The sequence below is a fragment of the Pleuronectes platessa genome, chromosome 11 (assembly GCF_947347685.1).
Source record: "Pleuronectes platessa chromosome 11, fPlePla1.1, whole genome shotgun sequence".
NCBI lineage: Eukaryota > Metazoa > Chordata > Actinopteri > Pleuronectiformes > Pleuronectidae > Pleuronectes > Pleuronectes platessa.
In genome coordinates this window covers 7,774,709-7,800,051 of record NC_070636.1, presented here as the reverse complement: position 1 = coordinate 7,800,051, position 25,343 = coordinate 7,774,709, and the positions used below count along the sequence as shown (strand labels likewise).

At 40.9% G+C, this 25,343-nt stretch overlaps 2 protein-coding genes across 4 annotated transcripts; both read right to left on the bottom strand.

Annotated features, from left to right (window-relative positions):
• Nucleotides 1-947: 947 nt before the first annotated feature.
• Nucleotides 948-4,522, bottom strand: manea (mannosidase, endo-alpha). Of its 3 annotated transcripts, none has more exons than XM_053434098.1 (5): nucleotides 4,204-4,522; nucleotides 2,967-3,576; nucleotides 2,593-2,702; nucleotides 2,069-2,145; nucleotides 948-1,912 (listed from the first exon to the last, which is right to left on the bottom strand). In XM_053434098.1, exons 2-5 carry the CDS (start codon nucleotides 3,466-3,468, stop codon nucleotides 1,279-1,281), a joined length of 1,323 nt encoding a protein of 440 aa, XP_053290073.1. In that variant the 5' UTR covers nucleotides 3,469-3,576; nucleotides 4,204-4,522; the 3' UTR covers nucleotides 948-1,278. The 3 variants fall into 3 exon arrangements, with proteins under 3 accessions (XP_053290073.1, XP_053290071.1, XP_053290072.1); XM_053434096.1 differs by having other exon boundaries at nucleotides 4,292-4,522; XM_053434097.1 differs by having other exon boundaries at nucleotides 4,351-4,522.
• Nucleotides 4,523-6,903: 2,381 nt separating this feature from the next.
• On the bottom strand, nucleotides 6,904-24,312 carry LOC128450937 (serine/threonine-protein phosphatase PP1-beta catalytic subunit). Its single transcript, XM_053434698.1, has 8 exons — nucleotides 24,206-24,312; nucleotides 18,686-18,817; nucleotides 12,565-12,795; nucleotides 12,368-12,472; nucleotides 12,188-12,259; nucleotides 11,826-11,977; nucleotides 8,465-8,599; nucleotides 6,904-8,359 (listed from the first exon to the last, which is right to left on the bottom strand). The coding sequence occupies exons 1-8, from the start codon at nucleotides 24,255-24,257 to the stop codon at nucleotides 8,255-8,257; spliced, it is 984 nt and encodes a 327-aa protein (XP_053290673.1). The 5' UTR covers nucleotides 24,258-24,312; the 3' UTR covers nucleotides 6,904-8,254.
• Nucleotides 24,313-25,343: the final 1,031 nt, after the last annotated feature.

Here is a 25,343-nt window from a genome sequence, read left to right as displayed (position 1 = left end):
TTTAAATGACATCAGAGAACACACACTGTATAATCAGGCACCACATGAGAGTTGCTAATTAAAGGTTGAGCTGTGGCTTCTCCCTATAGCTCCACTTTCCAGCTGTGTATGAACACAGATGTACAGAACATGATGCAGGTGAGGCTCCTCGTGTCTCATTTAGCTGATGCTTGTCCCTGGAAGGTGCAGATTTCAAATGTAGGACACGAGGTGTGCAGCTTTGTGCAAGTGGATCTTCTTGATCCTCTATTCTTAGCCTGACATACACAAACAACAGAATACACACGAGGAAGGAAAAGGTTTCAATGTAGAAATGAAAGCCTCACCTGACATTGTTGCAGTCAACTATGAAGGACCCATGGTATCTTCCAGAGAAGGTGTCTCTCTTGCGGGTTGTGAAGGACTAAGTGGGGATGGTGTTGGACGTCTGATCTCAATGCAAGGTTATGGTCACCAGCACATATTTGGTGCCTGTAAAGTGGGAGTGGCTAAAAATCCCAATGTCAGAATGACAGAATTTAAATAGATAAATAAACAGATTATGACTGTTCCTGTAGAAATTGCTGTAACCTTTAAATACAATCTTAAAATATGACTAATTTATGATAATTAGTTTAATCATGGATTTTGTTTGGATTATTTGTAATTATATAAAATGGGTCATTCAATATTATTTCCAGTTGCTAGGGCAACAGAGGAATATTCGCCTATACAGCTAACTCTGGCTCATTCACTGTGTTTTGTCTGTTGATTAACTTTCCCTATCAAATAAATAAAATGTTACAGCACAAATAAGCTTAAAATAATAATCAGTTTATTTGAATGATGGGGAGTAAGATAACAATCATGATCTTAAAAATATGAATCATGCAGCTCTGGTATGAAAATGCCCCCCCGCCCCCACACACCTCTTCTTCATCCAGGGTGGGACAAGTAGCCTCTTTCCATACTTTCAGAGCTGCACTTTATTTGTTCCTATTCAGGTTTGATAGAGTCACAGTTTACAGGAGTCATGCTGCAGCTCCAGGTGGATACATCGGAGACGGTGACAAAACACATGCTGGTAACGTTATTTATCCCAAAATGTGCCAAGGCGGTTTCAACAAGTAATACTAAGACATCAGTTAAATTAACAGTAATTCACCATAATGTAAAAAATTAAGAAAGTGATGTGGTTCATCACACAATTATTCATCAATTTCATGTCATCAATTCTGTAACATGAGCTCCACTAGTTTTTATGTCAATACTTTTTGTACCAGGAATTCTGTGGTCATATCATTCCTGCCACCTTTGCCGCTCCCCACCGAATATGGCTGCCCATTTGCGAGTTATCTCCAGGTAGATGGCAGGTTTGTTGGGCAGGTAGTCCAGGTACACCGTCTGGCTCGTCTTGGGAATGGCCATTTCAATCTGCGTCCCCTCGTGCCACTCGTTAAAAGACGTTATAGATATGAAATCGGGCCTGGCCTCTAACGCCTTGCTCAGCGAGGTCTCGTAGTATTTGCCGTTAATGCGGTTTCTAGTGTTCTGGAGGTTCCAGGGTCGAATGCTTGTGTCTATATAGCCCGGGCCCACACTCGGGATGAAAATCAGGTTGTTGGCTTCGCAGAACGCTTTGATAGAGTCCCAGTTCCGCTGAGTGGATCCGTAAGAGAAGCCATTAGTTGCGAAGTAAGTGTAGACACCATCGAATCCTGACGTCACGATATCCCTCTTGTGTTTCTCCTCGACAAGAAGGGCGATGAAGATGGCGTCATATGGGGTGTCCCTGATGCTGTCAGCCTCTGTGTGTTTCAGCAGCTTTGCCCACTGCTCTGAGTTCATCAGATACGAGTCGTACACATAGAAGAGTGGGAGCAGCTTGCCAGTGCTCGTACGGTACTTGAAGAACGCCGGGTGCTCTCCGTATCTGAGGAGGAGCGTTATCAGATTGATTATCAGAGAGAAAAATGTCACGGGAATCCATAGGCGCATGGAAACACAGTAATTATCGATTAATGCATCGAGTCGTGACAGAACGATTCGATGAGACAGTGTGGGACTGAAGGAACACAGCACTACTCACCGGTCTATGATGTATTTGACATTAGAGAACATATTGACTTCATCTCTGTCTTTGTACGGCTCAATGTGAAAAGCTACCTGTGAACACAGACATCACAGCAACATAAAAACAGCAGCACAGACAATCCAATCCACATGTTTGTTTTAATATTCACAATATTATGGATTACATCACTGATATACTGGAGGATAGATATAAATATATCACAATGATTCCTAAGATGGCATTTTCAAACACTTTGAGGATTGATACTTCACAGTTTAACCATTAATATTATTAAAAATATATAGTTATATATTATAACTATATCACAAATGCAACCACATGCATAGAACTGGATCAAGAAAATCGATTTTTAAGAAAAATGTAAACATGAATTCACAGCTTTTCCACATTGCTTATTCATTAAATTTGTAAAGTTTTCATATCGGCCGGGTCATAAATCGGTCATGTTAGTAAGTGACTCTGTCATCAAACATTTGATCAGCTTCTGTGTGATGACTCATTAATATCTGCATACAGACCTTAATATGGTATTTATGAGCCACTTCCAGCAGCAAAGGGACAAAGTCATCTGTTGGTTCACCGTTGTCATCCTTCATATCAGGAGGATACCAGGAAACAGCAATGACCCCTGGGAAGAAAAACAGATACAGGTCAAACAGAAAGAAACTGAGAGAAAACACTATATAATAATAATAATAATAATAATAATACTTCTTCATGAAAATAATGCATTATATTTATAAAGTGCAAAGGTCTTGCAAAGATATGACATGTGCAGTGGGAGTAATACTGTAGGGGTTATTGCTTATGTCTTTCTTATTTCGTTCCAATAACATTAACACATCACCCAGCTTTTTCCTAATTTAAAAGTTTAAAAGAAATCCTCTTTTACCAATAGCTGCAGTGCGTAGCTGCTGCATGTGATCCTCTATAATGGAGGGGTCCTTTGAACTGTAAGCTCCCAGAGAGGGGTAGAAGTTGGACCCGATGTCACCAGGCGGGCTGTGTCTCCCTTGTGGATACCCATGAGCCACCTTCGAGTCCCAGTGTGGCAGCTGCGGATGGTCCCAGTGGATGTATTTGCCATCGAACTTGGGGTTCCCAAACCACGTATAGTAGAAGGTATGGACAAAGTAGTTTGGAGGAGGAAACCTCCTCAGCGTCGCCTCCAGTTCTTCATCTTTGTCCGACTTAGCAGCGCTGCTCATTTCAATCTGATGGGGTTTAATGTCGTTTTCTCTCTGGATCTGCTCGTCATTCTTTCTGTCTGGAAACACGGGGCCGCTGAACGGAGAGTCCTCTGGGGAGAGAGCCTTCAACACCAGCGTTATGACGAGGGCGAGCAGAATCAAAGCTAATAATGTGATGCAAGATTTGCGCCTGAACCTTGCCATCCTTTAGTCTGTGCTGGAAGAACTCCACAATTCATTGCTGAGGCAGCAGAGAGGGACTGTTGTTGGAGAAGAAGCCATCGAAACTCAGTCAGTGAGTTTTTGTTCAGCCTTGAGGTTTGAGGAAAAAATAATTAGTTAGAATAAATAATTAGTCTACTAAAGATTGTCACAATTGATGCAGTAATTGGGTTGGTCCATAAATATAAGTGAATCTAAATTTCAGTTTAAGGCTAAAACTATTATCAAAATTGAATAACCTGCTAAATATTCTTGATTTAACCTTTAATCTCTAAATAATAAAAAATCCTCATCAATATTCCTTCAAACACATTTTCAAATTGTAAGGCCTCAAGTGACTTGAGACAATGTTTATTATGAATTGGTGCTATACAGATAAAATTGAATTGACTTGAATAGACGCTGAAAGAATATTCCAATTGCTGCAGCTGTATTTTAATACTACTACTACTACTACTAGTAAGTAAGTCAAGTCCATGTTTGTTTCTAGGGGAAACAATGATGTGTAACGGAGAGTAGGGGGCCCATTGGAGCCCAATGACAACAGCGCTGCCCCGGGGCCCCTAAATGAGCCAGATCCGCCCGTGACATAGACAGGGCTGTATGGAACGACTGCACTGAATGCGGAAGTCAGGTCAAAAACACAGAAACAGTTCAAGTCCCTTGAGTTTATCAAACATATTATAACAGTTTAGAGATTAATCAAGAGAAAATGACCATAACAAGCACTGCTGCAGCTCCAACTGCAAAAAGATGAACTTTGGACTCAGCGGCAGAAATGACTTTGATCCTCAGACACACACACCTCCGGGCTCCCGTAGAGAAACCACGTCTATTTGAATCTAAAAACAGAGTGTTCGATACCCGGTTCAGTCCCTGTCGTGGTGCAGAGGACGGGACATCTTCTCAAAATGTACAAACGCACAGAGCAACCTGCACTTCTGGTTCAGCAGCTGTCCCGACTAACGGAACAGATCTGGAAACACAGGGACTGCGTCAGAGGGTCGACTGTGACCCATCCATGTTGTTTAACTAGCCGAGGTCACGTGGTGTGTCCCGTGGAGTCAACGACATTCATAGGAGCAACTTCCACTGAAGCACGGAAGGGATGTCGCCCCCGTTCGACGTGGATGATGTACTGCACTGAAATTATCGACGGCTACAGGCTTGCGTAGGTCAGTCACCTGTGAAGACCAGCACCATTTACCCCTGAACCAGCGCGGAGAAATGATGATGATGACGAAAAATGAAATATATAAAAAAAGAGATCTGCGCGCGCAGAAGCCAATTGCGCGCGCAGTTTTTTATTTTTTTTATTAAATATTTTTCTGTTTTTGTATTTAATTAATTTAAATTTACATAGTGTACGATATTTTGCAATTAATAGGGAAAATCATGGCAACTTTAAGAGTACAGTAAATTGAGAACTTGAAGATGGGAAAGAGTGGAATTTGTACCCGGGTACTTCTTGTTGGAGACCGACCACACCAGCTGCTGATTCCCGTGAGGAACTAAGCACAGTAAGAAGATGGGCAAATTATCGTGTGTTTGTGTCCATGTCATTCTATGCGGCTTTTGATACACACTTCAGAGAAAACCTTTTCTACTCTACTACATATATTTGACAGCCTTACTCAATAGTTACTTTTATATTTTTGGATTTTAGATAATGGATGATTCAACATGCTTTAAAAACCTATTGTTAGAGAATAACCCAGTAGTTTTCCAACCTTGTCTTCGGACGCTTTACAAGAATCAAAGTCTGTCCTGAGGAGGCCCCCTGCTGGCTGCTGGGTTCCTCTGCTGCTCTTGCTGGGTTTGTGCAGCTTGTGATTAACTAAAGTTGTCCATAAAAGAAAATCTTTAATATCCTTCAAGGGCAATTTGATGTACAACCAGCAATCAGTGCAAGACAAAAATAAACCAATATATACAATGTAAATAAAACACAATATAAAAACCCTATAGACTAAGTAGCAGGGGAAAATTTGCTTTTAATAAATTAATTGATAAGTCGATCAACAGAAAATGACCCGTCAACTATTTAGATATTCTCGAAACATTTCATTCTACTTTTAATTTCTTGTTGTGTTTCTAATAATTATTAATGTTGGTGACATCTCCTTGATAAATGGGTGGAGGTTTTATTACCTCTGCTAAGGAGGTTATGTTTCCACCTCTGATTTGTCAGTCATCAGGTTTATGTAATAAACTACTGGACCAATAACAACACAACTGGGTAGAAGGAAGCTGCATGGATCAGAGATGAACCTACACGGCTCTGTAGGGCTCTACTGAGTGCCAGTCTAGTGAATGAATCTGGAATCTTCTCTCAAAAAACATTTCCCCCCCATAGGGTTTGTAGTGTGAAGCTAATGAGGTGTTTTATAAAGATGTGATCGAAAACGTCAGACCAAGTGAATCCACTTTATTTCAGCATGAACAGAAAAAAAGAAGGGAGTTTCATTTCACCTCACAACAGTTCCTCATAGCAGTATGATGCAAACAAAGAGAAGTATAAAAACCTACTCATTTCGGCAGCATAGTAGGGACATTTGCTGATGTCACCACCCGTGGCTCCGTGGACAGGCAAGCCAGCATCTAAAACATCCTCCTGGATGTCTCCCTGTGTGAACAGTCAGGCGGCGGCTCACACAGAATTTGCGCTTTGTCCCTGACATACACGCTGCGGTGATAGACTGTGGTTAGAGTCAAAGATGAATAAAACAAATATTAAATTATCAATTGCACAATTCAGAAAGCACCGCAAAGTAGAGGAGGAGAAGAAAGAACAATATAGAGGTAAGAATCACCCCGATTTTGGACATCATTAAAGTTTATTTGTCGACATGACATGATATGCTATCAGTACAGACTCTTTTGATATTTTTTATTATATATTTTTATTGTTTTTTTATAGCTTACAAATTTGTCTGCCTGTGTGTGCATCTGTATACAGTCCAAAAGTTCTTGGGGATGCATGAAAGTTTGCGTGTGTATGTTGGGGGGCGCCAGTTTGAAATCTCGCCTAGGGCTCCAACATTGCCAGGGCCGGCCCAAGACAAACAGATAGATAGACAGACACACAGACAGACAGAGAACATAATCTACAGCAGTCTCCTCTTTCTTAAAGTGAAACTATGTCTGTATCTTGTCTCACCGTGAACTTACTACACGTTTCCTCCTTCCACTGACCTCCTTGTTGTTTTAGGGCAGAAAAGAAGAGAACGAGAATACTACCAGCAAGAAACGTCCTCTTTACCTGAGTATGATGTGATGACTGTACACATATTTCACACTTTATGCCTCTTCATTTGTATAAAATATGTTATTTGGATGCTGACACCATATAGAGGGGAAAGCAACTTTTCATGTTTTTGGAAAGCACAGACACGAATAAATACAGACAAATCAATCTTTAGTTTCCATCCAGTTTATTAATTTATAGACTTTCAAACAAACTCGTACAAATTGCAAAACAGCTTTTGGTAACACCTCATTGTTTCCTTATTATCGTTGTTAGGAAATAAATAAAGTGAGTAGAAAGTAAACAATGTAAAGAAAGAACGCAGAAGTCAAACAGAAGAATGATACCACAGAGAGCAAAGTAGAAAAAGAAATAAAGAAAAAGGGAGAGAAGAAAAGAAAGAGGCAACTGTTTGCAGTGGACTGATGCTGAAGCGCTGATCGGTGGTCAGCTGAATAGACAACTGAAGTACCTCCAACATTTTTTTACTGACGTTGTAATGAAGAACCCATGTTGAGCTGTTGAGTTTAATTTACATCAGATTTGTACTGTAATGCTGTTTTTGCACACCAGGTGGTATCACAATCACACAAAACAAAACTGCCTGGTACTGGTACCCACTTCCTACTTAACCAGTTTTCATATTCTGTACCTGAACTAGTTCAGTGATATCTGGGAAACTATCTTGGTGAAAAATAAGAATTAAGAAATAGCAGATGGAGAACATCCACCAGCTCGGTTTGAGAAGCGGCATGTTTGTGTGTGGGTGTGGAATTGAGGCACGGGGGGGAGGGACATAACGGAGTGGAGGAATTGATGCATGGAGGAAGATATGTTCGAGAGGAGCGTCTCCACTGTCAGCAGCAACTGATTCAGCCTCTTTATTTCATTCAACCTCTTCATATTCTTTGCTACTCATATGGACGTGGACTTTTTCAACGGTTAAATATACAAACTGTGCTTGTGCACAACAACCACGAGCGATAATGACTTCAAACTGTTACACTTGAATCCAAGAGATGGTTTTTGTTTGTATGGATTTAACACTGGCCGTAAATATCAGTCTTATTGAAATATATTGGCAGAATTCTCTCTGCTTTATCAGAGATCAAGGCAAGAACATTTTTGTTTAACTGATAATAATTCCTTTGAACTCAGCCCCTCTACAAGGAGAAGGCAATATCCATACACGAGACGGAATCTCAGAAACAAATTCAAGTGGTATCGGAAGTAAAACCACCAAAAGATTATTTGTTAATAATATCAAAAATACCAATAAACAGGCAAACAAAAATAACACAGATTGGTCACAGCAAATTTATGTACACATACACATTAAGAAAAGAGCTGTCAGTGGAGTCGGAGGGTGAGTGGGGAAGAAAGAGGGGAAAAAAAGATTTGGGCGATTAGATGAGCCCCATATCTTTGCTATACAGGGAAGTTACAGGGGTTGCCATTACGGCAGACCAAGGACGGACCAGGTAAGAGGGAGGGGGGGGGGGGGGAGCCGAGGCCGAACGTTCACCTCTTCTTGGGGGCTTGGGCGGTGCGGGGTGGGGTGACAGGCCGGCCAGAGTTTACCCCACCGTACTGGTACTTGGCCTTCTTCTCTGAGGGCTTTAAGATCTTTAAAACACCAACACGTAAACAGAGAGAGATAAATAAATGTATGTGAGACGTGTATGTAGAAAATCTTTTAAAGCATAAATGTCCCTGCAGGTTCTGCATTACCTGAAAGGAGCACATGAGGGACTCATCGACGCTCATCATGCCGCCAGCGTTGTCGAACTCCCCGCAGTAGTTCGGAGCAGAGAAAAGTGTGACCAGTTGGCGTTTGGCAAAAAACTCATAACCATCCTCCACAACCTGTTAGAAGACACATGAGATTATTCCAACGCCCACGGTGATCAATACTTCAGAGGCAGATCTCCAGCTAGTAACAGACTGAGCCAACAAGACTGAGTGTACAAAACCACCCACGGCTGAATCAATATCAAAACGCCCAAACGCGCAGAGCACAAATAGCTGTGGACTCTCCTGCTAGAGGTTCATCAATTAGCAGAGAAGTTTGTTCCTCTATCATCCATCTGAGGTCTTGTGTTACGAATGCAGACAGCAGCTTTTTGTTCTCTAAATCATATTCCATTTTCAATAAGCAAAGAAAAAATGTTCTATTGATAATATCTCTGTACATTTTTGGATAAATAATAAATGGAGAAAAATAGATCATTTGAGAGCAGTAAATTAGGGGTTAAACTGTTGCACCAGGTTTAATAATAAGTGTTTTAGGACTGTGGTCGGTGTCTTTATATCAGCAAAGTCCTTAAAGGCAATTCTCGCCATTTGGCAGCCATCTTGGTGATGTCTCTGGGCACCTATTTTAGGATAACTAGAGCGGGCTTGTTTCTAAATGAAAGAGGAGAGAGCGATGCTTGTATATGGTCATTGGCACCTAAACTAAGACTACCAGTGTTTCCCCCACGTTCACACAGCAGCGGCGCGCCGCCGCTGCTGAATTTTCTCCGCCGCTGCAATAAAAATCCTTCTCCTAATTTTTTTTTTTTTTTTTTACGTAGCTCCTTTTAGAAAATATACAGCGCGTAACGTCAATTGCGCAGCACGCGGCACATCGTCACGTAACCAACATCAAAGAAGAGGCTACCCTACACGGATGCAAAGTTACATTGATTCCAGCAGTAGCGAGTGAAGCGGAAGATCGAAGAAAGAAGGAAAGAGAGAGACAGACAGAGAGAGAGAGACAGACAGACAGACAGACAGACAGACAGACAGAGAGAGAGAGAGCGAAAGTAAGTTGCTAAAATGTGTCGCTACATGACCACCAGTGTTAAAAACCCTCTGAGCCCAATCATTTTATTGTATCTATAAACCGCAACCTCCGTGCCGTTTTTCCTCTAGTATTGTGTGTGTGCGTGTAGGCCTATGTGTGTGTGTGGGTGTTGTCGCTCTTTTTGGGATCACTCATAGCCTTTACTGGAGCTTATATCCAGTCAGGAATTTATAGCCTAGGTATTTTCGGGAACTTTGAAAAATGAATCCATACTGTTAGATCCGATGTTGTTCTTTATTGCCATATAAAATCCGTTTTCATCGCGTATTTTAGTTAGGGATTTATGCTAATCGCCTGTAAGCATGTGGTCATTAGCATAAATGCAGGGAAAAAACCTAAGGACTTCTTAAAAGATCATGAATAGTTTCTATTATGTATAACTTATATTTATTTTATAATTTTCTCATCACTTTTTGACGCCCAAGACTAAGAAGAAGTGTTTTAAGCAATAACAAGCTTAATCAATTTGCCTTTTTTGTGTCATATCAATAAATCATTGTGAGATATTATTTGCTTTTCTTTTTTTACTGTCTAATTGATAATTTCCTACATTCAAACGACATCACTGCAGCACACATATTCTGATAGTCCAGGTTGTGACCCAAATAAATGATAGCTTGACAGCTATGCATTATAAGGGTGATGAATGCAATCTTAATAAGAGAATAAATCCAGGCGAACCAAAACATCTCAAAAATGGCTTAGGGCTCAGAGGTTAAAAGGCTGGTACAAGCTCTTAAGGGATGCACTGTGCACAATGTATATATGTAACATAGTTAAATAATATATATTACATTTGCAGATGAGTCTTAAAAGCTGGGTGATTAGAAAAAGAAAGGCAGACGGGGACAATGGAGGAGCTGAGGTTAGTAAAGCAAATCAGGGAAGCAAACTTTCAAGCTAATGAGAATTGTATTTTGGATTTGAATGCATAATGCAAGGTGATATTATTTGAACATTACAAATACATGTACAGTATATAGGGTAATTTGAAGGAATCAAATAAGATGTTCTAGCATATACTTGTTGTTTAAGTGCTCAAGTTTATAAAATACAGGTAGACCAAGTAAGGGAGGAAAGAGAAGTGAGAGAGAAGCAAGGAGAACAAGAGAGAGAGGGTGCGGTAGATCCTGAACAAGGAGAGGGACAAGGAGAGGAGCAGGGAGAGGAGCAAGGAGAAGAACAAGGAGAGAAGCAAGGAGAGGAGCAGGGAGAGCACTGGAGCTCTTCTTTAAAAAGCCCAGGAGAATTAAATGCTCCCAGGCTGGATGTAGCCTTTGTGGATGAGCAAAAACTACACAGTTCTCCGTCTGTTGTCCTCTTTTGTTGTCTTCTTCTGTTGCCATAAATCGTCAACTTGATCTGCATGTTAGGCAAGTTTGTTCGATAAAAGTACAAATTATTTAATTAAATAAATGTAAAAGGTGACACGTTTGAATTGATTTTGTCATCTGTCTTTATCAGATACACTGATAAGGAAGGGCAGCTGTTTAGCCAGTTCTTGGACCTGATTATATTTGCGTTGTGGCATTTTTTGTTTAAATATTACTATACAAAAATATAAAAATCTGTAAATGAAGACACAAAAGGCAAAGTTACAACACCAATAATCCCATCTACAGTAATACACAGGACTGTTTGAATAGGATTTAAGTGCATATTCTCCTCTCAAAGTGCACCAGATTCATGCATTCCAATGTAAAGGGTACAAAAAATGTTCATGCCCCCGGACCCCCCTAGAGGGCTCGGGGACCACACCACCGCTGCTGAAAAAAATCCTGCGGGAAACACTGACTACATTTGTGGAATCACCATCAAATATCATAAAACATTTAATTTGTTTATCCCAAAATAAGGCTTAAAATATTTGTTGTTTCCAAAGCTCTTAAACAAATGCAACAGTTTATGTCTGATGTTTAAATAAACACAGTTGATGCATCACACACGTTTTTTTAACATCGAAATGGACTTGCTATGTGTCCCAGTCAGCAGGCGAGGGCTGAGACACTTGACGTCCAACTTCATCTTTAAGGTTACAGACTTTTCTATTCAGGTTTCTTATAATGTCTCTGGTATCAGTCACAGTTATTACTTGCAATGAGGACACACAATCTGATGGAGGTGAGCCATCATTACCGGGCATGTCCAACCAATTTTAAGCCCCAAGATTAATTTGCTTGCAGTGTGTTTCTTTGGAATTACACCTCATTTCCAGCCTCTCTACCTTAGTTCATTCATAAGTACCTGGTGGGCTCTGCAGATCAGGTCCAGGTCGTGGCGGTTGAGGAACTTGCTGACCACGTCTGCTCCAAAGGTGAAGGAGACCCCGCGGTCGTTCTCTCCCCAGCCTTGCACGTCCTTATCTGGGTCTGACCACAGCAGGTCGCACAGCAGACCTGTGGGACAGCAAGAGAGGAGAGAGGGAGAGGAGGGTCATATGAGTGAGGAAGGAGTTAAAAGAAGAGCACAGGCTGACAATAGTGAGGAAGAAGGTGCTGATATAAGAGCTGTTGGTTCAGGAAGAGAAAGGTTGGGAGAAAAACCAGAGAGAAATCGGGAGGAAGTGAATATGTTCAGATTCAAGGAGGAGTATGCACACACGCTACCTGTATCAGGTACATCTGTTGGCCTCATGATCCTGCGAATCTGCTCCATCGACTGCAAATCAGGCGAAAGCCCTGAAACAGAAAGGACAGAGAAGTTTCTCATGAGACATTTTGAACAAGGTCGTCAAAAAAGCCACTTTTTTCCAATTTGAGAGAAGCGTTGAAATGTACGTCTCACACCTCCATGGCAGCAGAAGATCTTCTCGTCGATAATAGCAGCAATGGGGAGGCAGTTGAAGCAATCAGTGAAGGTCTTCCACAACTTGATGTTAAACCTGCGCTTGCCTGTTGAAACACACAATCACACGTTATTGGAACATTAGTTAAATAGGTACTTCAGGGATGTTTGTGTGCAGGAGGAGTTTATTTCTACCCACACTCATCGTAGAACCCATAGATGCGGTTGATTGAGGCACACTCGTGGTTGCCCCTGAGCAAGAAGAAGTTCTCTGGGTATTTGATCTTGTAGGCCAACAGAAGGCAGATGGTCTCCAGGGACTGCTTCCCTCTGTCCACGTAGTCGCCCAGGAAAAGGTAATTCGCCTCTGGAGGGAAGCCACCATACTCAAACAGCCTCAGCAGATCTGTGTACTGGCCATGGATATCACCTGCGAAGAGGATGTAAGAGGACAGGGGGGGACAAATACTGTTGAATATTTTTTTTTTTGGGAGACAAAAGAGCAATCAGCTGCAGGACAAGCAATATTTTTAGTTTCTTCATCTCTAAACAACACATTCACCCCCACGTATGGTTACACACCAGCTCCTTTCTGTCTGAAGCTGAGTTTAAGAACATAGCTATAACTGCAGGTTGGTGGGGATATATCAGGTACTTTGACTATATAACCGTGGCTATTACTGTGATCGCAGAGGTGAGGTAATGGATGCACACACAAAAAGAGACATTAGAGCAGCCATCAGATCAATGCCATGGCCCATGGGACACGGGCTAGCAAGGCAGAGAACATCTCCAATCCAGGCTAATCACAAAAATAAAGGACGCACATCCAGATCGTGGCGTAAACTGACTAATTTTAACAGCTCTCCCAGGATTCTCTCTCCTTTCTTTGACACCAGTCAGACAGGGATGAGCTGGAGGCGCGCTCACAAAAGCACAGGATCTCTGCAGGGGGGGGGGCCTCGCTTCATCACCTGGCCAAGACCTGCTTCCTTTTTTATCCTCCTGCACCAAATGAAAAGCTGCTCCAATTTTAGGTTAAGTGCTCCAGACAAAGATGACTTCAGAGGGCATCTCCAGAACAGCAAGGACAATAATAACAGGCTTCATTGTGACTGAAGCGGAAAGAAAATGCATGTGCCCATTCTTTTTATGGCAATGCTTCATTACAAGATGGCACCAAATAATACAAATGAAAATAGGTCTTGTTAAAGTGTGCAGCTGTCTGGCCTTGAGATTAAAATAACCAATAAAAATTGCAACTTTATAATGGAGTCTCGAGAGTGGCTGGGATGTAATTTTTTTCCATGGTGCCTGTCAGTGATCTCGGCACCAAAACACAAACCACAGCTGGCACCAAACCTATATGCCTGCACGAGCCTGTACTTATTTTTGCCTGTGTCTAAGTGCTGCACGTAAAAGCACCGTTTTCTGCAAATGAATGATTACATGAATGTCTGAAGTACAGCTCTTATGCCCAGTGCATCATCAATCATTTCTCACATCCCCAGCCGGCCATGCACAGGTTTGATGCAAGTGCTACATGGTAGCAGCTTCACAGTCCTTCACATCAATAATACAAAATCAATGAAACAAGTCTTGAAGTATTAATGCAACGCTACAGTAACATAATCCAGGTCACTCGTTTTGAGCTTTACCTTCTTTTAGGAAAATGAACATGTGATGGTAGATGAAACAATGATTTATTAGAATGTTAGTCTACCACAATAGTAAAACTAGTCATATCTTTAGTCCTCTGTGTTTGGGAATAAGCAGTGGGAATTTTTTTCAGTCTTACCAGGGGGTTAGACCAAAATCACAGAGATAGATTTTCACCAAACATGAAAATGAAAGTAATATTACTTGGGTGTGTATCTCCAGATTATAACATTTTGGAGCTGATCGCTCAGGGTGTGGGCGCGGGGGACGACACTCCTGCAGTAGAGTTGTATGCTTGTTCCAGCATGTGCACAATGAAAGCAGTACCGATGAGTTTATACCGAATCCTGCCGACCTGCATGAAACAGTAACATCTTTATGGATGTTTTTAATGGCCACCTAACGAATTTTTGGTCATTCCATTTTGAAAGGGATGGCATCCATTGCCTCATCCATTGCCTACTGGGAAAAGTTTAAGTCTCCCTTGCAAAAATCAACTAAAGCTGGGAACTGACCTGTGAACTTCCTGAACCTACAAATACTGTTTTTAAATCTTTGAGGTCAGAACCAGACAGAGGACTGCGTAAACACAGTGGACATCACACAGAAAACAATAATTCTTGCTTATGCCTGCACCAAAACAGAAATGGCCATGAAGCAGTAAATAAGTAGCATTCTTAATTTATGAGGCAGTTTTCTGAGTTAAGAAAAAGAAATGTAGGGCCAAAGCCACATTTTGATAAAATGGCAGATGCAGACACATGGCAACATAGACTGTAATCTCTGCAGCGACAGCTGGAGATGAGTGAACTTTGTAAGAGCCGGGCTAACTTCAGCTGAGCTGTGGCTCTGTAGTAAAAGCTGGGTAAACTGGATTATAAAATAATGCTCTTTCATTCATGGCATACCAAACTACCGCTGAGCTACGCTGATATTTTCAGTGCAGTGGTCTATGTTTTTTGTTACTTCCCCTGCTCAGAATGATTTAGTGGCCGGTGTTTGATTGGCTGTCGGTTTGAAAATGGCCTGAGCTGGCTTCAGTTTCATCAAATTCTAGGAGTCGTTGCAGGATCTAGCGCAGCCTGAGTTATTGCTGCGTACATGAGTTTGTGAGCTTCACCGAGAATTTCTATTCAGCAGCCTCCCTGCCTCCTGCCTCCTTCCTCACAACGAATTGTAGGATGACATTGAATTATTTACTCAGGACTGCCTCTGCAGAGTCAAAACAGTCCAAGAATAGCAGCACAGAAATGCAGGGTTTTAAAAGCTGAGAAAAAGGCAGAAAACAAAAAAACAACAACAAAGGGAAGGTCAGTCTTATAAATGGATATATCTCATATATCTCAAGATGGCACAATATGAAAGCACAGTTCATACGGCAACTCTACAATAATAAAAGTGCACATCAGTAATCGTATTCAGTGTAATCTTGTGAGTGTGGTACATAAATGGATATTTATGGAAAATATAAGAAATATATTCATGCTGCAGTGCTACAATGTAGCCTTCTGAAGATAAGGCAAAACGGTAAATAAAGATATTGTCTATGCTTGCACAATTTAATGTCCATTATTGGCCAAGCATTAGAAAACTGGTAGTTAAGTAATAAAAGCTAGGATCAAGCATGCTGTAGTGTGACCTTGTGCAGTGAGATCACCAGCGGGTTCAGAAGCACCAACATGCAACAAAAAAACAAAACATCAGCAGTTTGAGGAACAATAAACAATACTGTTCAGATTGAAAATAACAAAAACACTCAAAAGAAGAAAACAGAACAAATGATTTATGAAAAACATATGTGCAATAATTTTTTCAGGAATCATTTGAAACACCACATGCACAAATACAAGTGAAAGAAACATACTAGCAATAAAGTAAATGAATGTGCACCTTGAAGGTGAACTTAGACAGTAAAAAAAACTAGCAATGCTAAAATACTTCAAATGATAGCATTGCTAGTTTTTTTTACTGTCTACAGATATATGAAAGTGGTCTCCTCACTTCTCATATAGGATCCATTTGTTTTGGGTCGAGCTGTTAAATTCTGTAATGTTCGTGGAAATAAACTGGTTTCAGCCTAAATCTGATTTTGGTTAAGAAAATAAAAGACTTGTTAATGAAAGCATAGATTTAAAAGTTTGTATGTCTGTTACCAAACCCAAATGAACAACGAAACAGGTTTTAAATCTTGCTTTAACAATTTTCCTACTTGTAGTGGCTGGTAAATGGTGCTTTTTAAAAGTGATTTCAGTCAAAGTGACACAGGGACCAAGGTTCATTTGAGGCTTAAATTGTGCTCAAGCTGTCCGAGTTTTGTTTTGGACCAGTGGACAGAGTTTTCATGCTGATCTGCAGTGACAGGACAGCAACAACATGAAGGAAGCTTGTACTCAAAAGTCCCTCCTGTGGTCCACAGCTCTGTAGATAAGGATTTTGACATGGCTGATGGATTTTGAGTCACATCACTTCCATTCAAAGCGCAATAAAAGGGAATCTTTTCTGAACAGGAGGCTGAGGGGTAGAGTGGTCATCTTCCCACCAGAAGGTCGGCGGTTTGATCCTCAGTCTTTCCGATCTGCATGCCGAAGTGTCCTTGGGCAAGATACCGAACCCCTAAATGGCCCCCTCTTAGAATAATTGTAAGGTGCTTAGGATGAAAGCGTCCGCCAAATGACATGTAATATAATAATATAATGATTACACTAACCAGAACATGTTTTAATGTCTACATGAACAACTGGCAAGTGTTTGAATCTATCCATTATATCTGAAAATGTCAGTGTGCATTCTAAAACAGTTTCATCTCCGCCTCTTCAGTCTGTGAACTGTTTGTGCTAATTTTCTGTCAGACAATAACAAATGGCATCATATTCAACCGAGACCAGACACTGCTGATGGTTTAGAAATGATGTGATAAATGTTCCCACAGAATCAAAACAATAAAAACAAAGCAGCAGCAAGACTTTGGTCTTTCTTCAGCTAATTCAACAATCAACAGGCTAACAAATGAAAAGCATTTAGTTCTAAATCAACACAAGGTTTTGATTATAGTTTGTTGTTAATAATCATCATCTGTCCGAATTACTTTCCAACACATCCTCACAATGAGGGACGGTTTGATTATTATTATTATTTGTACAGGGAACATCATCGTCAACAATGAGTTGAAAAATCCAAAACATATATTACACATTGGCAGAATTGTGCTGGTGTCTTTAAGTTTAACATGTGAGAGAGAGTGAGTATATGTAGAATCTGATCCATGTGACCTTAGTAAATAAGTAAATGCAATCAATGCTGGGTCTTTATAGTGAGAACTGGTGATCCGACAATTGTGGGTTAAAGGTGAGTAATCAACCTGTGGTTAGAGGCCGTAGCAATAGAACAAAGAAAGAAAAAGAGACACAAAGAGACCCACACTGTGACAAATAATGCCACTGCACACTCATGCATATTTAACAGACACGTGTCAGGGTCAGGTCTACATAGATGAATCCTTCAAAACCAGTCGACATGATTGTTGTTGTCCCGGATCTCTCCACTTTGCACTGCTCTCTATAGAACTTGCTTATTGTTACATCGTTTGAAATTTATATATCTCGTATCTTCGTACGAAAAAGCAGCTTGAATGAGCCTTAATAAGACTCACAAAATAAAACATTTTGTCTATATAACAACAATAAGACAAAGTAAATATGTACATGCAGACACTTGTATGAGGAGAGAGATGGGTGTGTACTCATGAGCAAATAAAGTATATAATCCTTTGAATTGTATTTGTATTTGTACATGTATTAGTCCAGAGTTGTGCGCAGTTGCTGCACAACGCTGGGGGAATAGATAAAGCATGTGGGAGTATGCTGAGATGTGCAGGAGACAGATAGAGACCGAGATAGGGCTAAGTATTTCAGAGTTAACTTGCAAAAGTGTGGTTTTTCTATGTTACGTGTGAATGACAGTGATGTACATTCTATTCTGTGTACATATTTCCCCTAAATTTACCTTCTGTAACCCACAAAAGGCAGTGGCTGAATATATGACCCCGGCTGAGGCAGTGTTATCCCATCTGGTTACATAAGGAAACTCTGCGTCAAAGAAATGAATTGCTGCTCTGGTCTGTGCTCTGAAGAGTGGGAGTTTGCCACTGGTGCAGCCGACCTGGAGCTTTTCTGTTTGAGCTGCTCTTTACGAATTAAGATGTGTTGCCACTATCCAACATTTGCCAAGGATGGTAAGCAAATATTCAAGCTGCATGTAGTACCGAGACTTAAATTAGTGGACCACAGAAAAAAAAAAATAGCGCTGACAGTTTGTTAAAGTAACGTGTCAATCCATAACACAGCCCGTCACGACCTTCATATGAGTAATAACATCACTTCAACAGCAGGATGTTGATACAAGTCGTGCAAGAAATTGCACAGTGGCACTGAATTCATTTTCAGGAATCAGGAAGATATTTGACAGGCAACTATTGCCTAACTTAAGTGTTCAGACCAGTTACTTTCATATTTAGGCTTTAATATAACAGTGCCTGCAAATATCTGATTTGAAAAGTGATTTAAAGGACAGAGGGAAAAAAACAATTGCAAGTAAGATAAAGTAAATGAAGTGAAGTGGTGGGAAAAGGAACTTAAATGTGGTTATAAATCGACATCACTGACCACAGATCTTCAGAGGAGCCTCGAGCTCCAGCAGGATGGGCTGGCTGAGGAAGATCTCCCTGGACTTGATACAGAGGCCCCGCACCTCTGCCTCCGTCATCTGGACTATCTTTCCCGGGCGACATCCCCGAACTGGAGAGGAGAGAAAAGTCAGTGGGTTCACATTTTATTGTTAAAGGTAATGCAGCAAGTTCAGGAACCCCCGACACCACAAAGTTTATTAGAGCCAGGCCATAATAGAATACTTTACAGCCAAGGGGGAAAAGAACTGCTGTGGCGGAACCACAAAGCAATCTTAAAATCTGATGAGCTGCGGGGGCGTAATGATTCTGTAGCTTAGAGCTGCTAGGTCTCAGTCATACTTAAGAAACCCACTGCTTAGACTACACCAGCAGCTTGCATCTTCAGCAGTGGTGAGGGTTTATTGGCTGTGTAGTTGCACTGTTAGCTTAAGCCACCTTTCTGGGAGTCTGCCATGGCTCTGGGTGCAGATTTACCAGATTTATACCGAAGAAAAGAGTGAGAGTTGCAAACTGGCTATAGTCAGCAGCTGAAATAGTCAGAGATAGTGTGAATAGATATAGAAAACAGCTTCCACATCACATTAACTGGGGGGCAGACAATATAATTAAAGCTGAGGCTTGTTTGTATGTTAGTTAGTTAGTTTGTACGTTTGTTTGTTTGAGTGTAAGAGAGTTCACGCAAAAAAGTACTGGACAGATAATCATGAAACTTGGTTGAAGGATGCGGTGTGGATCAGAACCCATGGCTTACGCAGGGATTCTCACTTTTTCAACATTCTGAGATTTTCAAGCATTTACTCAGTGAACAGTTCATGGATCTTGATTTTTTTTTTTTAATATGGCACATTCAGATATCTATAAATGTGTGCAGATTGGTGGAGGCATGTGCTCCACTGAGCGCCATTCTAGTTGATATTTGTGTTTTATTTCAGCCTGAAAAGAAGACACAGTTGCAGCTACACAACAATAGATTCGTGCTAGTAGTAAACACAAGCTGAAATGCAAATAGTAATGTTTAACAGGCTAAAGAGGGGTCATACAATATCAATACCAAAAAATCAGTTGTTCCTTGTCACTTTTTATTAGATTACATATCATTTAGCTGAAGCTTTTATCCAAACAGCTTCCAATAAGTGCATTCAACCATCGGGGAACAAACCCCATAACAGCAAGAATCATGTCAGTACATTAGCTTCAAACAAAGTCCTCCATGTATTTAATAATGTAGAAGCAGTAAATGGACTGCATTTACTAAATTGGGTCCTAGTTTGACGTCACTGCATGAGGACTGATGACAGATCAAAAGCGGTTAACAAACCCTTAACTCAGGAGTTATGTAATGAGTGGCCACTTTGCCTTAAAGCTTGACCCCTTGTGAAACAATCTGTTCGTCAGAGAGGAAGTTTCCTTCAAGCCTTTTACTTCTTCCCTTTTTGGTTCCTCAGAGGAAACACAATAAAACTGAAGGGACAAATGTGGAGCAGTTTCAAATGGATTAAATTGTGTACTAGGAATTACCAAAGCTTGGTGAATGTGTTTTTGTCCAAACACAAACATGCTACTAGCACACCCAGTCTCATTAGTCGCCTAATTCAACCAATTCAGGGAGAAGGGAATGAACCAAAGGAACATAGATCCTCGCAGACGGTGAATCTTTGAGCCAAGAACTATTCTAGGTCTCCAACAACCTTCATCAACGGCTGCTTGACATCATCAATTTTCTTTATCGCCCATCTACTGTATATGGACTGCTTCATACCCATGTGCTGAGCAGGATGTCAAGCATAAAATTGCAGTAGCAGGGCTCCTCCGTCAACGGCCAGGCCTAGTCAGTGCTGAGCGAGTTAAGCTCGGATGCTTCACCCGCTTGGTTTTCACACGGCACCTTTCGCTGTTTGCACTTCTGCAGACTGACACTTTTGAAAAGAGATCACTTCCTTAAGAACATTGAGGGGCAAAGGCTAAAATGAAGCCACGACAAGGATTTGCCAACGTCATATACCAAATTACTGTTTGTGTTTGTGAGTAATTGTGTGTAACTGTGTGGTTGTACAAGTGTCTGGAGAAACTGACAGCGTTTCATAAGGTTTAATTCCAATGAATAAGAGCCGTCACTGACACTTGGCTTTTCCTCAAGACCACATTTCCTCAGACAGCACAACACACAATAACCTATTATGTTGAGATGCAGAGTGAAGGCTAAAGGCTTTCACGTTTCTTCTTGGAAATTTATCACTGGAGAATTATGAGTCTCTTGATACGGTTCATCTGTGCTGAACATCAGAAAATACCAATGAATGTGTTTCAGACCCTCTACAACTTTATTATGCCCCTGGAAAAGAGACGAGACTTTGTGGAAAGCCATTTAAAGCTAAGAAAGTAATTATTTTATTAAATAAAAGATGTCAGATGTCTATAAAATGTCTGACCATAATAAAAAATACCTGTTAAAGTTTCATACGGCCTCAGTTAATATCTTTGTCCAATCAACAGTCCAAATAAAGGGAGTGGGAGACGGCCCTCTGATTGCTTTATTGCATCTTACATCCAAAACACATTCACAATTAATTCAGGGACCTTTTTTCCATCATTAAACTAACAGTAGTGGATTTGGACAAACCCTGAATGCACCAGCTCCACTGGCTTTCGAACATGTGCTCAGATTGTTAAAACAGAGCCCGAAGAAAGGCAGCAAATCCTCAAACTCTACAGAAGATGGAACTAGGAATTGGTATTTTGTCATGGGAGGAAAATTATTTAAAAAACTACGATCTCAATAGTTGCCGATCAATAACCTGAAAGTATCATTAGCAACTGACTCTGACATTTGCGTTCTCACACAAAAACCTCCAGAGAGTTTCAGGAAAATGTCTTGACTTCCGTGCATGTCTGAAAGCAGTTGGAGTGTTTGTAATCATTCCAGCTCTGCTACATCGGCTGGATTCCCTGAACCCTTTGAGAATCAGGTTATTTTACATTTTATTCAAGGTTTGCAGACCAACAGGAGACCAATACTTAACAGGATTTTTTTTTGTTGCATTTATACCCTTTGGATCCAGATTCATGTCATCATAAATATCACAGAAATCATCTGGGAAATACCAGCCGCTTTGGAGGTGGCATTCTACAAGCTGCTCTTTCTTTCAGGGAGATGACCGACAAAGAAACCAGGAGGCGTCTTGTGCTTTTAACTGACATCTACAATATTCCTCAATGATTTGCTCCTTAGATCCAAATTAACCGTGTAACACCGACAACTCACCCTTAATTCTATCTCATCACATCATTAGATACAAACTGAACAACTGTGTGAAAAGCTTATGAGATGACAACATCCAAATTAATTAGTCTTGTGCAGTCACTTGTTTTATTTGTGTGAGAAAAAGAGACGTCTCACAACAAGAAGATCAAAACAACAAAACTGACCACTTGAAAATATGAGCAGCACAATCAACAAGTCACCGTGAAGTGAAGAGACAAACTGAAGCTCCAATTTCTGCAAACACTCTGATGAGCACAAATGTGAGACACTACAGATGTGACTATTGTTTAAAAAGAAAGTGTAAAATGGGCGAGGAGCTGTTTGCAGACAGTGAGTATCTATATTATTTACTTTATTTGCCATGAGTTGTGCAAGAAATACATTGCAGTTGCAGGATGACAGCACCTTTCCAGCAATATAATACCAAATTATTCCTAAGATGCATTTCAGTGCTGGCATACAGTTTCATCTCCAACAGAGATACTGGTGAAAACTTTGCCAAGGACAGATGCATTTGCCTTCGTGGTCTGGTGTGACTCAAAGAATATCTCACAGGAGAACAGAAATGTCTCTGCCTTCTTTACAGCAGGTGGTCAGACAGCACTTCTCGTTCGGTGCCAAATCCAAAACCAGGTCCACACACACACCAACAAGATTTCTTTGATTTACCAAGCACAAAAGCAAGCAGAAGGGAGCTCAGTGGAGCATGTACCCCTGCAACGGCCTAATAGTCCCATTAAATTCAATCAAGCAGCACCAAATGGCACACACACATAGATACATGTCCTTTAAATATGCCAGATTTCTTTTCATCAAGATCCATAAATTATTCCCTGTGATATTAGCGAACGTGTCTTGCAGTATCAAAGAAAGTTTGGATCCCACCCCCTGATTCGGATCTGCACCAAAATGTTATATTAATTCCTTGGTTCACCGAGCACCTCTCTCCAAAACGTCATGGCTGAGTTGTTTGAGATTAAAACATAACCTCCTTGATCGAGATAGCAAGATGATTGTGAACAAAACAACACAAGATGAATTAAAACTAGGCCTGGACCATATGTCTGAAACCTGGATACCTGGATGAAACCACACAAGCAGTATGGAGGCATTTTCCTGTTGTTTTTATATGTTTGAAGAAGTGGTCCCCGGTCACTTCAGTTGTATTGGATTTGGCTGCAACGCTGTTTACCCCTGAAACTCCGGGAGTGTTCTGTGGACTCCATCACTTCACCCTCCACCTCCATCGGCACAGTTATAGGTTCTACTGCTCATGATGACAATTATAAATGGGGATAATTCCTGATATTGTCTCAGTACCCAGCTCTATGAACCGGTCAGAGAAACACTGTTTTAAAAATGTACTAAATGTTCTCACACACTGACGACGGATGTTTGCGCATTGTGCAGCCTGTGTGCACTGAATCACAACAACACACCCACTGAAACACACACACAAACCCAGATGAGGGGAGAGAGCAGCAACAAGACAACCCTGCTTCACAAGAGTCACAGCACCAGTCAACTCTGTCCAGGATGTTGTGACAATAACATTCAATGTCAGATAAGAGAGGGTTGTGTGGGTCTACGTTTAAGTGTGTGTGTGTGTCTGTTTGTGTTCAAATTAACTGGAGCACTTGTTTCTTTACAGCTGATCTAAAGATTGCTCTTCCCAATAACGTGACATTATAAAAACTGAACAGCACATTAGGACAGGTGACAGCAAAATGATCCGCGTCAAGGGCAGAGACGCAGACAAGCAGCGTTGAAGCCTGAGGGAAAAACAAATATGGACATGAACCCAGCCAACGTGCAGGATGTAGCCGCTAAGACATTTGATCTAAACGTTAAACAGTCCCAGCCCCTCCTTCTCCATGCGCACCGACCGTAATATGGACAAATAAACGGGGCAGAATACAACAAGAAAAGACAAACGTGCGGTAGAAAGTTGAATTTGAAGCTAAAGTCAAGATGGAGCCCTGATAACACGAGTGTCGGAGAGTCGCTGCCTGTAAACTGAGATGTAGGCGTTTACCGCCGCCTGTGTTTATAAACAGCTAACGGTCCAGCTAGCCGCTAGCCCTGTCGTTAGCCGCGCTAGCTAAACGCTTCCCTGCGTTTTCCCCCCGAAGCAACCGCGACACAACACAAACGAATAAACGCGACAAAGCGCTCAGTCGAAGCGGGAACTCAAACTCTGCGTAGTGTCGTAGCGTCAGTGGGGAAGTTGTTCACCTTCCAGGAGCCGAGAGATGAGGCTGTCCACGTTCAGTTCTCCCTCCGCCATCTTCGAACTGATGCTGCACAGCGCTGGCCCCCGTCAATACGCGCCCCGGACACGGGGCGGCGCTGTTTGGCAGGAAACTAACCGTTGATGTCAGAGCACTACAGGTGATGCAGTTAAACTCACTCTAACCACAGTTATACAAAGTAAATACGTTTATTAATGGCATTTTGAATTCATAAACACATCCTGCGTTGAGATATATCCATTCCGCATGTTATTATTTTCTAAAACGACCTAAATACACTGACAATTTCTACATCTGCAGTGATATTCAGGAATATTCACATATTTACCTTTACCAGCATAAGACAGTATCAATCAAAGGGATTGTTCACCCAAAAATGAACTATCCCTTTAAAATCAAAATCTTAAATCAGTATCAGTTAACCAAGTTGGAATCAAAACTAACAAAGATAAGATCAGTAACATGAAATACATGTGAGGAATATAATAAATGTATATATATTCTCCTCCTCTGTGTAAACGAGTTATAACACACTCATGTTAAATCTATTGAAATTGCTCTGCCCCATATTCAACTAAATTAACTCCAAATAAAGTGGACAATGAGTGTAGACAACATTATATGATTTAATTATAACTAGTGATGCATAAATATAAAAGAACATTTAATTTTGTAGCTGGGAATCATTTTAGTTTAATCTGTACCAGCACAGGGAAAGTAAGAATAACAGTACGATGAGTCCTTTCCAAAACTTTACATACAGTGCCTTGCATAAGTATTCACCCCCTTTGGACTTTTCTACATTTTGTCATGGTATAACCACAGATTAAAATTTATTTCATCGTGAGTTTATGTAATGGACCAACACAAAATAGTGCATCATTTGGAAGTGGGGGGAAATATTACATGGATTTCACAATTATTTACAAATAAAAATCTGAAAAGTGTTGAGTGCATATGTATTCACCCCCTTTAATGTGAAACCCCTAACAAAGATCTGGTGCGACCAATTGCATTCACAAGTCACATTTGCAAGTCACATAATTAGTAAATAGGGTCCACCTGTCTGCAATTTAATCTCAGTATAAATACACCTGTTCTGTGACGGACTCAGAGTTTGT

Bases quoted from the DNA above. Each gene is read 5' to 3' on its own strand.
- LOC128450937 (XM_053434698.1), bottom strand. From the start codon at position 24,257: ATGGCGGAGGGAGAACTGAACGTGGACAGCCTCATCTCTCGGCTCCTG. The intron at 12,796-18,685 runs GTCAGTGATGTC...TCCTCTTCGCAG, and splicing joins GGCTCCTCTGAAGATCTGTG to GTGATATCCATGGCCAGTAC. The intron at 12,260-12,367 runs GTGTGAGACGTA...TTTCTGTTTCAG, and splicing joins GATCTTCTGCTGCCATGGAG to GGCTTTCGCCTGATTTGCAG.
- manea (XM_053434098.1), bottom strand. From the start codon at position 3,468: ATGGCAAGGTTCAGGCGCAAATCTTGCATCACATTATTAGCTTTGATT. The intron at 2,703-2,966 runs GTAAAAGAGGAT...TTTTCTTCCCAG, and splicing joins GCTACGCACTGCAGCTATTG to GGGTCATTGCTGTTTCCTGG. The intron at 1,913-2,068 runs GTGAGTAGTGCT...GCTCCTCCTCAG, and splicing joins GTCAAATACATCATAGACCG to ATACGGAGAGCACCCGGCGT.